Here is a 17,596-nt window from a genome sequence, read left to right on the forward strand (position 1 = left end):
CTGACCCTCACAGAGAGACAGGCTAATGTGTAAACATTTAGATATGCTGCTAGCAAAAGAAGGTTCTCACATAACGTCTCTGACATTAAACGGTGAGTTTAGACAGTGTGAGGTGATGTGTGTGGTCGTCTACCGGAGGACAACATGGTGTACGGTTGGTGTTAAGAGCAGAAGAAAAATAATAAAAGAAGCAATGTCCTTAAAAAAATAAAAGATACAAATAAAAGAGCAGTAACGTGTCAAACAGCCAAAGGCTAATTTAAACGTACATTATATTCCCTGGTGACTGATCTGCCCATCCCATCTCATATTCCATACTGATGACATGCATCAAGCGAACAAATAGAAGTGTTGACTACAGTCACATACTCAAACCGTTTAACCAAACGCTACATTAAACTCAGACAATGCAGCATCTCATTTGAGAGAAGCCAAGTCAGATAGAGAAGGATTGTCCCGTATGGATTATTACAATCATTAAATGTTTCAACTAAATGTGAAATTATAGAAAGATGTGTATTTTAGGAGGGCGCTGATGAGAAATCAACGCTCCATTGGAGTGGAGTCAGCCTCCATTAAACCAGAATAAACGCTCCAACCCACTCCTTCAGTGGTTTTCATTGCCTGCGTCCCACCTCGTACCAGATCACGCACCCCCTTTCACTCCTCCTACACTGGGAAAAGCACCCAAGTGGATAGCTCCACCTTCGAGTCTGATTCTACACACCCTGAATATAATCACTCTCACACTGAGATATTCAGACAGTCCGAGTTACAGCTAGTCGATCAGAAAATCTTCTAAAATCAGCCATGTTGAACTACCTCCACACTGCTGATGTAATGAACTACTGATATGATGAATGCTATTTATCAGTCACCACCATGGCATTGTACAGAAGTAGTCAGTAGCAGAGCAACAGAGAGGAGTTGTTGACTCCGCTCAGCTGTAGTGGTAGAATAGTGTTTCTCTGTGACAGAGCAGAGTCCATTAGAAAGCAGACTGTCTGGTGATCATTCAACAGTGTGATCATTCAATTTTATAAGAGCTGTATCTAACCAGATGTTCACAAAAATAGGTGTGTAGTCGATACTTCAACTTGTAGTCAAGTGCGGTCTTTGAGTCTGCACTGAGGCTTACAGCAGTTGAGAAGTCAGTGAGGCGTGCACTATGGTAACGCCAGTAGTAGAGTTGAGTCTTCAGTCAGTCAGTCAAAAAGGTGTTTGTTCACAGAGGCACACAGTAGTTGAGCTGAGGGCTTACCTGTCCACAGGCCAGTCCCATGCCCCTCTCCCCCATACCATGTGGGCAAGACAGATTCAACTCCAAGGCATCAGCTCCTGAGGCCTGTTGAAGGAATAACACACGCAGAACCAGATCATTATCACAATTTTTGAAATATTTTTTTTATACAAATGATCACCATGAACACATTTTTTAAAATGGAAGATGCCATCACCTTTCCTTTTTTTGGAAAAACCAAGAGCTACAATATTATTCACGTGCATTTGATTTCTTGTTCATGTCAAAAACCTGGGCAGATTTCATACCCCAAAATGTTCTCCCATGAATTCGGTTAAGGGATGGATCTTTTAACAATTCATTCACTTGCGTGCATTTCAGTGTTACACCATGTCGGATTGATATTCCATTTATCACGCACCAACACCACAGCATGAAGTGGATGCGGATTTGCAGATGTACTGAAGATGCACACACACTGTACATTTACCGAAATGCAATTCAATGCAAAACAATGGAGACTGGAAAAAAAGGGCCCTAAAATAGATGAGACAAATTATAACTGTTCCGCATGGATCGGCATCAGATGACACTGTAACATGGACTGATGGAGAGAGAGAGAGAGAGAGAGAGAGAGAGAGAGAGAGAGACTGGGGCGTCGAGCAAACGCATCGAGAGAAGAGCGGCGAGAGAAGCAACGGCTGAGCCGGAAAGGCATCTGACAGGCAATTACGTTTCCGTGGGGGCTTTAAAACACATCACAAGAGGGATTTAAACAATTACAAACAGCTCCACAAACCTGCCAGAGAGTCTCCAGCTGCGGATTTATGATTTGGCCTCAGACTGACAACCATTAGAGAGAGAGAAAAGAATAATAAACATTTTAGCCTTACAAAGTGCACATTTCATGGTCAATTGAGGCCCAAACGCAGTCACAACATGGTCATAATGCATCGGGATCCCCAAAGCCAATTATCAATCATGTTTAATTTCACCCTTCTTCCTTAAGCCCTTCATGGAGAAAAGGGAGGGGGTGGCCGGAGGATTTATTTTGTTCTATAGTCTTTTTGTCTCGCTCTCTCTCATTTCAGATCATAATAAACTTTGCGATGATATGTGAAGGAAGATGGTTGGGGGAGGTGTTTGATATTGTGGGCTCAGTTTAGAGAGCCAAGGATGAGGGGAGTGTATCATGTACACAACAGAGAACACAGAGCAGAGACTGTTTGTTAGACATGTCTTCATCCCATCCCCCCAGCTCAGAGAGAGACAGAGAGAGAGAGAGAGAGAGAGAGAGAGAGAGAGAGAGAGAGAGAGAGAGAGAGAGAGAGAGAGACAGAGAGAGAAACAGCTAGACAGAGACAGTTTTGTTAATTATCTATTTCACTTGCTTTGACAATGTAAACATATGTTTCCCATGCCAATAAATCAATTTGAATTGAATTTAAATTAAATTGAGAGAGAGAGAGACAGAGAGGGAGAGACAGAGAAAGAATGAGAGAGAGACATTCCTCTCCTCTCATCTCTGATCGGCTGTCTGCTCCAGGTTGCTGTGTCTGTCAGGCCGAGTGTGATGCATTCGATCGGATAGTTTTCTGTAACCTTCCCCTCATGAATATCAGGAAGTGTAGGTGTTGGTCTCCCTCTGAATTATACCAAGTTTTCCATGGAAATCTAACATGGACCTAGTTAGCTTTGTTCAGTTCGAGGGATGCGAGCACCAAATTATGTAGACACGCCCAAATGTGCAGAGCTTACCCCAGGCTTATCCACACAACATGTTTAGGCAATGCGCATGTGCAAAATATGAAATCAGCTCAATGCAACGAACAAAGCTAGGCAAAGCAGCGAGGCATATGCTGACCCTGTCCATTAACAGTGACTGGAGTCAGGAACGTGAGTCAATGATTTGAATGATTTGAATACCCAGACGCCTTTCCTGAGATTTGGATGCAGTTTTAGCAAATGTTGATATTTTTTTAGCATAAAAAACACCAGAATCATTGAGGTAAAACATGAAATAACAAAGGAGAATGAACATTGGAGAAAAGGGACGACACTGTCAAAGCTGTAAGCATCTTAAACCCGTCAAATCACACACACACACACACACACACACACACACACACACACACACACACACACACACACACACACACACACACACACACACACACAAGAGAGAGAGAGAGAGAGAGAGACTGAAGCACAGACTGAAGTATAGATACACTTTAACCCAATTATGAATTAGGCTCTACTCCTGCTGTATAAATTGTAAATGCGCAATTTATGAAGCAGGCCATGTGCATAGGAAATAAAGGCCAAGCATTGCATTAATATTTATACACTTTGTCCCAGGGGCGATAAGGCTCTGGTCAAAAGTAGTGCACTATTAAGGGAATTGGGTGCCATATGGGACAGATACTGTACATAGGGATCATGATCCAGGAGAGACCAAGAAGCAGAGAGGAGAGCTTCTAGAGGTTGGACGGATACACTCCATAACCAAGCCAGAGGCCCCAAGCAGATATTTATGCAACTTGACACTGCCTTTGACATGGATTATCAACCCACAACTTGATAAGGGAAACATAACCTAGCACCGTCACAGACTCTAGAGCATCAATGTTGGTGTGATCTCCACGGGTATTAGGAACAAGATATGAGCCATAAAAGTGCCTTAAGGACAGATACAGTCTATCTGTCTGTCCTGTCTGTCTGTCTTTCTGTCACCACAAAGGGACAAGCAGACAAAAAAAATGCATTGCTCGTGGCCCCCTTAATTTTAATGAAGTAATAGTTGTAGAAAATATATACACTACCGGTCAAAAGTTTTAGAACACCTCCTCATTCAGGGGTTTTTCTTTATTTGACTATTTTCTACATTGCAAAATAATAGTGAAGACATCAAAACTATGAAATAACACATATGGAATCAAGCAGTAATCCAAAAAGTATATTTTATATTTCAAATAACCACCCTTCGCCTTGATGACATATACACATATACAGAAGATAGCCCTATTTGGTAAAAGGCCAAGCCCATACTATGGCAAGAACAGCTCAAATAAGCAAAGAGAAACGACGGTCCATCATTACTTTAGGACATGAAGGTCAGTCAATCTGGAAAAAGAACTTTGAAAGTTTCTTCAAGTGCAGTGGCAAAAACCATCAAGCGCAATGATGAAACTGGCTCTCACGAGAACCGCCACAGGAATGGAAGACCCAGAGTTACCTCTGCTGCAGAGAATAAATTCATTAGAGTTACGAGCCTCAGAAATTGCAGCCCAAATAAATGCTTCACAGAGTTCAAGTAACAGACACATCTCAACATCAACTGTTCAGAGGAGACTGTGTGAATCAGGCCTTCATGGTCGAATTGCTGCAAAGAAACCACTACTAAAGGACACCAATAAAAAGAAGAGACTTGCTTGGGCCAAGAAACACGAGCAATGGACATTGGAGATTTTTGGTTCTAACCGCCGTGTCTTCGTGAGACGTGGTGTGGGTGAACGGATGATGTACGCATGTGTATTTCGCACCATGAAGCACTGAGGAGGTGTTATGGTGTGCGGGTGCCTTGCTGGTGACACTGTCTGTGATTTATTTAGAATTCAAGGCACACTTAACCAGCATGGCTACCACAACATTCTGCAGCGATACGCCATCCCATCTGTTTTGGGCTTAGTGGGACTATCATTTGTTTTTCAACAGGGTCATTACCCAACACACCTCCAGGCTGTATAAGGGCTATTTGACCAAGGAGAGTGATTATATTATAAAAATAAAGCGAACTGGATGGAATATGGGGGAAAATGCCCCAAATTCTTTTTCAACATAGAAATGCTACCAAATATTTTTTATTGAAACTTGTTACAAATGATGAAGTCACTCATGGAAGTAAAGTATTTTAAGAATATGTTTTCGTTTCAGTCTCCTCCATCTCCACTAACCAAAGCTAATGTTATGGATTTTTTTCCTATTAATAATGTAAAATTAACATCTGTACAGAAAGACTCATGTGAAGGCTAAATTAGAGGAGGAACTTCTTGATTCAATTAAAGCCTTTAAGTCCGTGAAAACTCCAGGGCTGGATGGCATACCAGTGGAGTTATACCAAACTTGTTTTGATATACACAGAGGACCATTATTAGCATGTTTTAACCACTCCTATATAAATGGTAGATTATCAGACACTCAACAAGAAGGTCTGATATCATTATTACTGAAACAGGATCCAAGTAGTATTCATAAAGATCCAGTTCATTTAAAAATTGGAGGGCTCTTCCACTTCAGTGTTGTGATGCAAAAATTCTAGCTAAATGCTTGGCACATAGAATTAAAAATGTTTTGTCAGATATTATTCATCCTAATCAGACAGGTTTTTTACATGGACGATACATTGGAGATAATATAAAACAAGTACTGGAAACAATAGAACACTATGAAATATCTGGGAAACCAGGCCTGGTTTTCATAGCTGACTTTGAAAAGGCTTTTGATAAAGTATGACTGGAGTTAATACCTGGAATATTTCAATTTTGGAGAATCTCTTATAAAATGGGTTAAAGTTATGTATAGTAACCCTAGGTGTAAAATAGTAAATAATGGCTACATCTCAGAAAGTTTTAAACTGTCAAGAGGAGTAAGACAAGATTGTCCACTATCGGCATATCTATGAATTGCCATCAAAAAGTTAGCTGTCAAAATTAGATCCAATAATAATATTAAAGGATTAGAAATCCATGGCTTAAAAACAAAGGTGTCATTGTGCGCTGATGATTCATTCAGTATACATATCCAGAAAGAAAGAAATGATCTCACTCCAATAAATTCTAATAGAAAGTTAGCAAAAATAGATAAGATCTTGCTACCATGGAAAGGAAAATACCTGTCTATTTGTGGAAAAATCACCCTGATTAACTCCTTAGTCATATCAGTTTATCTATTGGCTTATGGTTTTGCCTACAGCTAGTGACCTGCTTTTTAAATTATATGAACAAAAAAATATTCAATTTTATTTGGAATGGCAAGCCAGACAAAATTAAAAGGGCCTATTTATATAATGAATATGAATTTGGAGGGCAGAAATAATTAAATATTAAAGCATTAGACCTCTCACTAAAGGCATCAGTCACACAAAAGTTATACTTAAATCCGAAATGGTTCTCTAGTAAACTAGTAAGAATCTCTCACCCCATGTTCAAGAATGGCCTTTTTCCCTTTATTCAGATTACAACTGCTCACTGTCGGGTATATGAAAATGAAATCTTCTCCAAAATATCGTAATTTTTTTAAACAAGCCTTAGAAAGTTGGTTGCAATTTCAGTTTAATCCACCAGAAAAGACAGAACAAATAATACAACAAATATTGTGGTTAAACTCAAATATACTACTTGATATTATTATTGTTTTATATATATAATCTTCATAAATAGGACTGGTGGAGTTATGTCACACATGCAGGTAACAGTCTGCTCTACCCAAAAATTACAACCAACTAATTAAAGCATTACCACAAAAATGGAAGAGGCAAGTGGAAGGGGTAAAAGTAAGGAACTTGTCTGTCGGCCCTGCATTAAAGGCCAAAAATGGTTAAAGAAAATTGTGATAAATTTAAATATATACCAGTTTCATTTAAGGATCAGAAAATTGACAGCTGTGCCATATAAATTGCAAAATAGTTGGGAAGAGATTTTCGACGTACCGATTCCATGACACAGGATTCAAAACTTCGCATTTTTCAATTTAAATTATAATACAAAAATCTTGCAACCAAAATAATGCTAGAAATATGGGGGATACAATCTTCCCAGCTCTGCAGATTTTACTGTGAGGAGGCAGAGTCATTAGATCATTTATTTTGGTACTGTCCATATGTAGCTCGTTTTTGGTCACAGGTCCAGGAATGGCTGAAGAATCGCAACATTTACCTAGAACTAACACTGAAGATAGAAATACTGGGTGATTTGAAGTCATAGTCAATCGATCAATAACATAATAAATATTTTAGCAAACATTTTCATCTTTAATTTACAATCTGTAGAAACTATGAGAATAGAAAGGTTCAGTACTTTTGTGAAGCATCACAGGACAGTTAAAAAATATATGGCAAATAGAAATCCAAAATGGATGGTGTTAAGAGATAGATGGGAGGGGTTGAATGGAGCTCAAGGGTGGGACTAATAACAACAAGATACCAAATGTAAAACACACGGGGTCTGTAAAATGTGTATAGGTCTGGAGCTTTTGTGAACTAGCACAGTTAAAAGTGGAAATCAAACTAGATGGGCATCAGAAACAGAGGAAGGCCAGGACTAAAAACCAAAAATATATAACTATTGTAAAATAGATTGTGTCTGTAAAATGTGTAAAATATGTATAAACTGAAGGTAGAAGCATAAGTGTTATTGTTTATTAGTTTACTCCAATTTGGGAGGGGGTGGTAGGGTTTGCAGGGAATAGTAAAGGTATATTAAAAAAAAGTGGGTATATGTATGAACATTTATGTAAATATATATAAACAGTTGAAGCCGGAAGTTTACATACACCTTAGCCAAATACATTTAAACTCAGTTTTTCATAATTTGTGACGTTTAAACCTAGTAAATATTCCCTGTTTTAGGTCAGTTAGGATCACCACCTTATTTTAAGAATGTGAAATGCCAGAATAATAGTAGAGAGAATGATTTATTTCAGCTTTTATTTCTTTCATCACATTCCCAGTGGGTCAGAAGTTTACATACACTCAATTAGTATTAGGTAGCATTGCATTTAAATTGTTTAACTTGGGTCAAACGTTTCAGGTAGCCTTCCACAAGCTTCCCACAATAAGTTAGGTGAATTTTGGCCCATTCCTCCTGACAGAGCTGGTGTAACTGAGTCAGGTTTGTAGGCCTCCTTGCTCGCACATGCTTTTTCAGTTCTGCCCACACATTTTCTATAGGATTGAGGTCAGGGCTTTGTGATGGCCACTCCAATACCTTGACTTTGTTGTCCTTAAGCCATTTTGCCACAACTTTGGAAGTATGCTTGGGGTCATAGTCCATTTGGAAGAACCATTTCCGACCAAGCTTTAACTTCCTGACTGATGTCTTGAGATGTTGCTACAATATATCCACATAATTTTCCTCCCTCATGATGACATCTATTTTGTGAAGTGCATCAGTCCCTCCTGCAGCAAAGCACCCCCACAACATGATGCTGCCACCCCTATGCTTCACAGTTGGGATGGTGTTCTTCGGCTTGCAAGCCTCCCCCTTTTTACTCCAAACATAATGATGGTCATTATGGCCAAACAGTTCTATTTTTGTTTCATTAGACCAGAGGACATTTCTCCAAAAAGTACAAACTTTGTCCCCATGTGCAGTTGCAAATCATAGTCTGGCTTTTTTATGGCGGTTTTAGAGCAGTGGCTTCTTCCTTGCTGAGCGGTCATTCAGGTTATGTCGATATAGGACTCGTTTTACTGTGGATATAGATACTTTTGTACCGGTTTCCTCCAGCATATTCACAAGGTCCTTTGCTGTTGTTCTGGGATTGATTTGCACCAAAGTACGTTCATCTCTAGGAGACAGAACGCATCTCCTTCCTGAGCGGTATGACGGCTGTGTGGTCCCATGGTGTTTATACTTGCGTACTATTGTTTGTACAGATGAACGCGGTACCTCCAGGCATTTGGAAATTGCTCCCAAGGATTAACCAGACTTTTTTTTCTGAGGTCTTGGCTGATTTCTTTTGATTTTACCATGATGTCAAGCAACGAGGCACTGAGTTTGAAGGAAGGCCTTGAAATACATCCACAGGTATACCTCCAATTGACTCAAATGATGTCAATTAGCCTAACAGAAGCTTCTAAAGCTGTTTACAGGCACAGTCAACTAAAGTGTTCGTAAACTTCTGACCCACTGGAATTGGGATACAGGGAATTATAAGTGAAATAATCTGTCTGTAAACAATTACTTGTGTCATGCACAAAGTAGATGTCCTAATCAACTTGCCAACACTATAGTTTGTTAACAAGAAATTTGTGGAGTGGTTGAAAAACGAGTTTTCATGACTCCAGCCTAAGTGTATGTAAACGTCCGACTTCAACTGTATGTATGTATGTATGTATGTATGTATGTATGTATGTATGTATGTATGTATGTATGTATGTATGTATGTATGTATGTATGCATGTATGTATGTAGATATTTGCCCCAAAAATATATGGGGGATTGGAAATGATGCAGACAATTACATTGATGGAAGCAACAATCTATCCTCAATATTAAAGCTGATCCACCCTCTTAAAAATAAAAAAAATAAAAAGGAGAGTGATGGAGTGCTGCATCAGATGACCTGGCCACAATCCCCCGACCTCAACCAAATTGAGATGGTTTGGGATAAGTGAAGGAAAAGCAGCCAACAAGTGCTCAGCATGTGTGAGAACTCCTTCAAGACTGTTGGAAAGACTGAAGCTTCATTCCAGGTGAAGCAGGTTGAAAGCATGCCAAGAGTGTGCAAAGCTGTCATCAAGGCAAAGAGTGGCTATTTGAAGAATCTCAAATATAAAATACTTTTTTGGTTACTACATGATTCCATATGTGAAATGTTATAGTTTTGATGTCTTCACTATTATTCTACAATGTAGAAAATAGTAAAAATAAAGAAAAACCCTTCTAAAACTTTTGACCGGTAGTGTATATATAATAATAATTGATAAGCAGCCCCTAAATAATTTTCCTTTAGGGATTTAAAAATTCTGACAACTGAGCTATGTAAAATACAAATATTTAGGAAAGGTCAGGGATGGAGCAGGACGTCGCCTTCAAAATGACAGATCTATTTTAATTACAAAATCCAACGGCAGTGGGCGTCGGCTTTGGCAGTTCTAATGTTAAGGCGTTCATAGACCACCACCATCCAATGTTTCCATTTTTTCTTCTCTTATCTGTTTTGTATTGAATAAAATAGGAATGTCTCACAGTAAGAATTTTACATTAGGAATTGTAGCCTCTAGCACATGGCTATGATGCAACCTTTCCTCTCCAAAGCTGGGAATTTCTAACCGAGAAATGAAAGGGGGGAAAAAGAGGAAAGTTGACTGAACTGGAGTGACAGTTGAAAGTAGGGAAATGTTTCACTTCAGATTGACACTTCAGTAAGGAGGAGGGCGAGGAAGAAAAAAAAACGACTTTTAAGTAGTACCCTTAGGCAAGGAACAGTGTTAAGTGTTCTCTTACAGATTTCAAAGTGGAAATGAATGGTTGACTTTCCTTGAAAACGGAGTTGCCATAGCAACACAGCTTTTATTTCATATTTCCACTGCTACAGGTAGTTAAATAGACGCACAATAGATGTGATGAAGAAGAATAAAAGAGCGGTTCTAACGGTTCTTCCTCCTGAGGTGTATTGCTGCCGAACCTGGACCATTCACCAAACCGAACCCCTTCTCTTTCCAACCTCCCGATTTAGACTATATCCCCCTACTGCTCCCATCTGTGCTGGTGTTGCAACAAGGGGTTTTCACAGAAGGAAAATAAAATGAAATATTCCCCATGTAAAGTCATGGCTAGAGGGCATCTTTAAACCCTTCGGACCTCTCTGGGTTCTTCTGCGGAGACGTGTATAGGGATCTGGCCTTGGTACAATGGGTGGAGGAGGGTTCAAATACTAAGTGCAATATCACAGACATAGTCCTAGCCAAGGTACTTATCCTGCATAGCTGGTTTCACTGGGTTATCCTCAATCCTATTTTATGACTGTATAAATTCTTCATGGATAAGGAGGCATGCTAAGTGAATAACTATGATAATAATATTCTTAAAGTGAGACGAGGAGGGAGGGAGGGTTTATTAAGGGAGGGAGAAGGGAAGGAAAATACAATTGCATACCACATACTTTAAATCAAATATATTCTAGGAGATCTGATGGTGATGATGATGGTTGGGGAGGTGGGGATGGAGGGGGAAGCCTGACAGGTTGTTTTAAATGAGGTAGGAGAGAGAGTGGCGCATCAATGAAATCAATAGCGGCATTAACACATTGAGCTGTTAAACCTGTTTGCATTCTGACATTTTCCTTTAGCACAATTAAGCGGTTGAGATATGCGAGTCAACTCTGATTAGTTGAGCAGTTGCTAAACTTGACGTAACCACGGTATGCCTACAGTGCCTCAGTTTATCTCAGGGGTCTTTCACACCAAATTGTTTTGGAGCGGTTTCTCCAAACTCTGGTGTGTTTGCCCCCTTAGTTTGGTTCATTTAGACTGGTGTGAACACTCCATGTACACTCAGGCACGCACCAAACAATGCACTGTGGTTCGCTGAAAAAGGGTGGTCTCAGTCCGTTATCATTCATACCGTGGTACGGTTCGCTGCAGGTGTGAACGCAGTCCGGACCAAACACAGGAAAGGAACCAGAGGCGAGCAGAATTGTTGGTTGTTTGAATGTGAGCATTTGATAAAAATGCACGCATTATCATAACTTGATATCTCTGAAACATTTTGTGAGTAGCAGCTCATTTCTGAGCGCATCCTATGCATATTAGCGGAGACCAGGGATATACATGTAGGCTAATTAATATTCAATGCACGTTTCAGTTAGAGCGGCTGTTTCACTGTTTTCTTCCCGCATGTGATGCTCCATGATGATCATAGATGTATGAAACTAATGGTTGCATGAGCACATCAATTTCTTTAGGCATTTCAGTTCGTTTAACATTTGGCAAAAAAATACACTGTAACAAACAAATAATCAAACTGTGATTGGAACTATAGCTCAGAACGATGTGTGACAACGCCCTGAAACACAAAAGAGAACACTGCTAGATCAGTTCTCTGTTGGTTAAAAAAAAGAAACCCCACAGCCATGTAGCACATGTTTGAAACACCTTGTCCTTGTCAGTGTCAGTGTTTGATGCGATCAGGGACGTGTTTAAGAAGCTTTGGGAGGGGAATGGGGGAAGAGGGAGGGTAGAGGGGAAGGGGGGAGAGTTGGAGCACTCCAACCTCACATATGGGTGAGCCTGAAGATGTCTGGCCTGTAAAAGCTTCCATATCCACATCCCCTCCCTCCTTTCCCTCCCTCCTTTCCCTCCCTCCTTTCCCACCCTCCCTCCCTCCCTCCCTCATTGTTTCACTCCCACAGTGTCATCTGTCTCCTTGCTTACAGCCACTTGGCAGCCTACCACAGGTTTAGGGCAGATAAACATTTAACTAAATGTTGCACCCACTCCAAATCCAGGATTACATCCCTCTCATTCAATATTTGGGGTGTTTAAACACTTGCAGTGGATGTGGCTTTCTGCCTGGTCTGAAGATCTAAATCAAATTCCACAAATATAACCCAAGTGAGGGACACAGAGAAAGAAGCTATGCTAGTCGTGACAATTATAAACATGTCAGTACCGGAAATAATGTTATAACCATTCCTGGCCAGCATTTAGGATTTTACATTTGAAGAAAGAAATCAATATTGCTAAGACCTACCTCTGCCATCTTGGCAAGCTCTGTCCAGTCAGCTTTGTTATAGCTGCACATTATACTGGAGATAATGACCTAGAGAAAGAGAGAAGAACAAAGAGAAAAGAAGAGAAGAATAATATAAAACTGAGTGATAAATCCATTGCGGCTCAAACTAAAAGTTTCATTTCAACACATTAGAAAACAGATCTGAGAGGAGCAGCCATTATCCTATCTTTAAGAAGCACCGGCATTGTCCTCCCTCAGTCACAAAATCAATATTTATAATTTTATAAGATCAGGACAAATCCAGTGTGCTTGCCAGTGTTATTAAAACAATAAAAACACCAGAGAGAGGTACAGATGTAGGATCTTAATTTGAGTCAGTTTGCTACAGCAGGAAAATTATCCTGCAGGAAAAGGAGATATGGATTATTATGATACATTTTTGCTAGGGAAAATCAAGTCTGAAATTTAAAAGTGGAAATTACAAACTTCAGAAGCCTTTTTAAACCTTAGATACGCTACAAGTTTAAAATGTCCTGCATTTCAGGAAAGTTCTCTTGCAACAGGGAGATCAAATTAAGATCCTACACATGTATTTGCAGGAGGCTCTGAGTGGATTAGACTAGGTCTCTCTCCTCCAGACATACAATAAGCCCTCTATAAAACAGGTTATATAGGCCCCTGCTTCTTAATATTGCCTCCCGGTTTTAAGTAATCACAGAAATAAAAAGGACCATGATGTATAGGCATGATGCTGAGGATACCCGATGGGTCCAATCCACAAAGAGGTAAGAGCTACTACCCCCATTGGCTGGGAGGCAGAGGGGCGTCTTCTGGAGATATCGAGGAACATTATTTCTGACCACATATATCTGATGTGCCTGCTTTGTGTTATAACTGCCTGGAAACTGTGTGAGTGTGTGTGTGTTCATGGTCAGTTTATTGTATGTCTATACAGAGAAAATCACAGAAAAAAGGTCACATCTCTGTTGAATTAGATCACACTACAACTTTCCTTCTGTATCAACATTATAAGGAATTAAAAGTAAACGCTGATGCTAAGTAGCTATTAATCAAGTACTGTGACCGCCTTGTACAGCTTCCTCTCTTCTTGCCATGATATTAACTGTTAAACTATATTATTGTACTACGTATTAAAGTTGTAAAAGACAGTTAATGTTACTCGTTCCAACAGCAGGCCTTCTAAAAACAGAGTTAGGATCCAGGGGAGGACATTAAAAAGAAAGGCTGAGCCCCCTCCAGCGACAAATATCCAGTAGATATAAATCTCCTTCTAGCCAGGTACAGCATGAAGGTTCCTCAATCCACCATACCAGACAGACACACACCAAGACGCAACTCCAGCCCTGCTGTGGTTTAATGAAGGTTTAAATAGACCTAGATTTAACTGTGCAAATAAAGTGAAAGCTCCCCTTGACTCCATGACATTTACCATGGCCAATATGCAGGCCCTGCTTGACATATTAGTCATATTGGAGCTTTCTGTATACAGGAATATTAGACTTTCATAGGTGATGTTATGAGAGGGTACGATGTCTCTGCTTAGCTAGTTTCTCCTCGTGTGGCTAGAGAAACTGTAACTACAGATGAAGCACACAAAATGTACCATTATACTGAATAGTTGTCCTTGATGTTGTTTGGTATCTCAACGGCTATGGCACTGGTGGTGTGTGTGTGTGTGTGTGTGTGTGAATGTGTGTGCTTGAATATGGGCGTGCATGCACGTGTCCATGCGCATCTTTGTGTGTGTGAGAGGATCATCTTGTTATTATCAGCTCAACCACAGAGCCACGGAGCCCTGAGCTATACACTACAGAAATGACTTCTTCTTCCCCATTACCGCTAACAACACCATGGTATCCATGGAGATACCGGACATCACCTGGAAACTGTCACCTAGAGCCGAATCAGCCGATAGCCCACGGGAAAATGTGCGACAATTTTCGCTCCCTCCCCCTCTCCTTAACTCCACTCCATTAGCACCACTAGGGATAATGAGAACACATTTGGCACTTGGTGGACGGCACCTCAATCGGGGCTATTTGTCCAGACTGCTCTGACCTAAAAAGCTAGGTGCTATTGGGGTAATTGGAAGGGCAAATAGGCCAGTATTTCCTTTGGTGCACTGTTTGTCAGGTAAAAAAAAACGTACTCTGTCTGTGTGCTTTACAGGTCATGGTACAGTTTGAGAGAGAGCTCAGTCTGGTCACGCACACACACAGGCATAGCACCCCACGTGCTCCTTTGTGTTCCAATGAAACATATCCCAGAAGCGCTAATTTACAGGGAAACACGGAGCTCAGTGCTTTGTCCTGCTTCATTCTGGATCTGTGAAAGGGCTAGGGAGGAGAAACACACTATGACTGATCTAAAAACCACAAGAGGCATTTCACACTATCTTTTTTCATCCACCTAACAATAGCTGTTGAAGTGAATGCAGGGCATCAGTGACATTATTCCTCTCAGACTTTCATTAACAATGGTCAGGGGAACATCAATGAATCCTTTGATACTGTACATCTGGAGTTTCCAAAAGTTGGAGAACAATAAACTCTTAGAAATTAACAAATTACCCAGCAAACACGGAACGTACTCATGACATTAGGCAACGTTCCCATTAGGTCCCTTTAAGGGTTTTGGCGAGAAGTTATCCCTCTGATGTTCTGTTAATTGGAACATTAACACATGACGTTAACCTCGGGACCATAAGAGGATGTTCAGTACAGGTCCCGGTTTGGTCACAGTATAATGTTATTATAAGGTATTTTATGAAAATGTTCCTATTTGGTCCTGATAGGAAGTTATATATGGGACATTCAATGACCACAAGGGGACGTTTCATTATGGTCAAGAGGACGTCACATGATGGTCCCAAGGGAACATTCCCTGGGGGACATTTGTGTAAATCACTGTAAGTTACCAGCACATCACTGAGGACCATGTCAGGATCTTTTAAGGACGTTTTCAGGGCTGTCATTTTACTGGTCTTCAGGACATTGCGTGATGGTCCCGAGGAAACGTCCCTGCAAACAAAAATGAGTCATATGGACGTCCCCGGAAACGTCACAAAATGGTTGCCTAAAGTGGTCAGGACGTTGTGTCGTGGTCCCCTGGAGGTTTTGTCTAGTTCCCGGTTTGTTCTGGGGATGTCCCCAAGGATGTTTTCAGGATGTTTTCGGGATGTGGTGTCATGATCCCATGGAGGACCATGAAACAAAGTTCCGAAATGGGGACGTCCCCAGAACAAACCGGGAACTAAACAGAACCTCCAGGTTACAATGACACAACATCCCAAGAACATCCTAAAAATGTTCACAGGACCATGACACAACGTCCTCATGACTTAAGCCAACCATTTCGTGACGTTCCGGGGACTTCCTAATGACCAATTTTTGTTTGCAGGGTAAAAGCATGTTGTCATTGTCATTGCAGTATCCAGCATAAACAAAGCAATACATTGCAGCCCCTTGAACGAATGGCACTCCCTTCTGCTGTTTCAATACAAGCTCATTAGACAGATATACTGTGGGAGTGTGTCCCAAATGGCATCCTAGTCCCTATAGTCTACTTCTTTTGATCAAGGCCCATAGGGCAGTAACTTACCTTGTTGGGGAAGTCAGCTTTGAGCTCGGTAACACTCTGGCACCAGTAGGCAGCAGTCTTCTCACTGATCAGCTCGATATTGAGGAAGGAGCTCTGTCCTGGACCGAACATGGGGCCTGAGGTCGTCCCACGCACGATACGAGGAGACACGTTGGTCACCAAGTCCTATACGGAACAAGAGAGCAACAAAACAATGTTATAGTGGTTATATAGAGTAAAACCATTAAGTGCACTTCAAAAGTGAACAAAACCTAGGGAACAAGAAAGCAACACAACAATGTTATAAAGTAAACCCTTTTTAGTGCACCTCCAAGTGACTAAAACCTAGGGAACAAGAAAGCAAGACAATGATGTTAAAGTGGTTGTAATGTTATAGTAAACTCATTTTATTCAGTAGCACACTTACACGTGTACTCTTCAGATGAGACCTTTTCTATTTCTGCAGGCCATTTCAAAGTGGCTCTGTTAAATATATGTAATTACCTACACGTACAGTTTCATAAATCTACAGCGGTAGGAGTAAATATCCGAGCAGTCCTAGCTTTTACTTCAGTTGTTCAATGGATCTCTTCCAAGGAGTTGGAAGTCCTGTAACCAGTCATACGTTCTAAATTCATATTTGTTTTTTGTAAAACACCATAAAAAAAGACAATTACAGTAATATTTTATAAAAATACATGACACAAACTCAATAATGTTTTTTTGTTGTTTTTTTTCATCCCAGGGGGCTTTGTAGTCTGAACTAACTTCATATTTAATCAGATACTGACCGGAGCAACTCTTTAGAAATACAACCCAGATGATGAAGTGCATTCAACACTGAAAGAAAAGCTTTTACATTACAAAATAAAGGAATTAATTCATCAGCTTGAAATGATTTAATAATATATCTCAGTAGGCAGCTCTGTCTCTCTCTGTGTTTTATGTAGCATAAGGTTGTCTTTTTTTGCTGAATGAGCACTTTGAGATCCCTCACCCCTTCAGAAGCCTCTCGCTCGCACAAACACACACACACACACACACACACACACACACACACACACACACACACACACACACACACACACACACACACACACACACACACACACACACACACACACACACACACACACACACACACACACACACACACACACACACACACACACACACACACACACCAAACCTGGCAATGGTTCATGGAAAAAAAATCTGCCAAACGGCCATAATGTCCAGCAGTAATTACATTCCTGTGAAGGGGAACAAGGGAAGAGAAAAGGAACAGCATTTTTGTGAA

The 17,596-nt window shown here is 40.5% G+C and overlaps 1 protein-coding gene across 5 annotated transcripts in view; it reads right to left on the reverse strand.

Annotated features, from left to right (window-relative positions):
• The window catches only part of LOC106578501 (dihydropyrimidine dehydrogenase [NADP(+)]), a 208,077-nt gene that overhangs the window by 66,794 nt on the left and 123,687 nt on the right, over window positions 1–17,596 (reverse strand). For all 5 annotated transcript variants that reach the window (XR_001322469.2, XM_045702118.1, XM_014157375.2 and 2 more), the window contains exons 14-16: window positions 16,318–16,482; window positions 12,715–12,783; window positions 1,262–1,345 (exon numbers count right to left, since the gene is read on the reverse strand). Coding sequence is in view for 4 of the 5 variants with exons in the window: in XM_045702118.1 (XP_045558074.1) it covers window positions 1,262–1,345; window positions 12,715–12,783; window positions 16,318–16,482 (318 nt within the window). In the remaining variant the exon portion in view is untranslated. The remainder of the gene's footprint in view (window positions 1–1,261; window positions 1,346–12,714; window positions 12,784–16,317; window positions 16,483–17,596) is intronic.

Source organism: Salmo salar, chromosome ssa19, assembly GCF_905237065.1.
Source record: "Salmo salar chromosome ssa19, Ssal_v3.1, whole genome shotgun sequence".
NCBI lineage: Eukaryota > Metazoa > Chordata > Actinopteri > Salmoniformes > Salmonidae > Salmo > Salmo salar.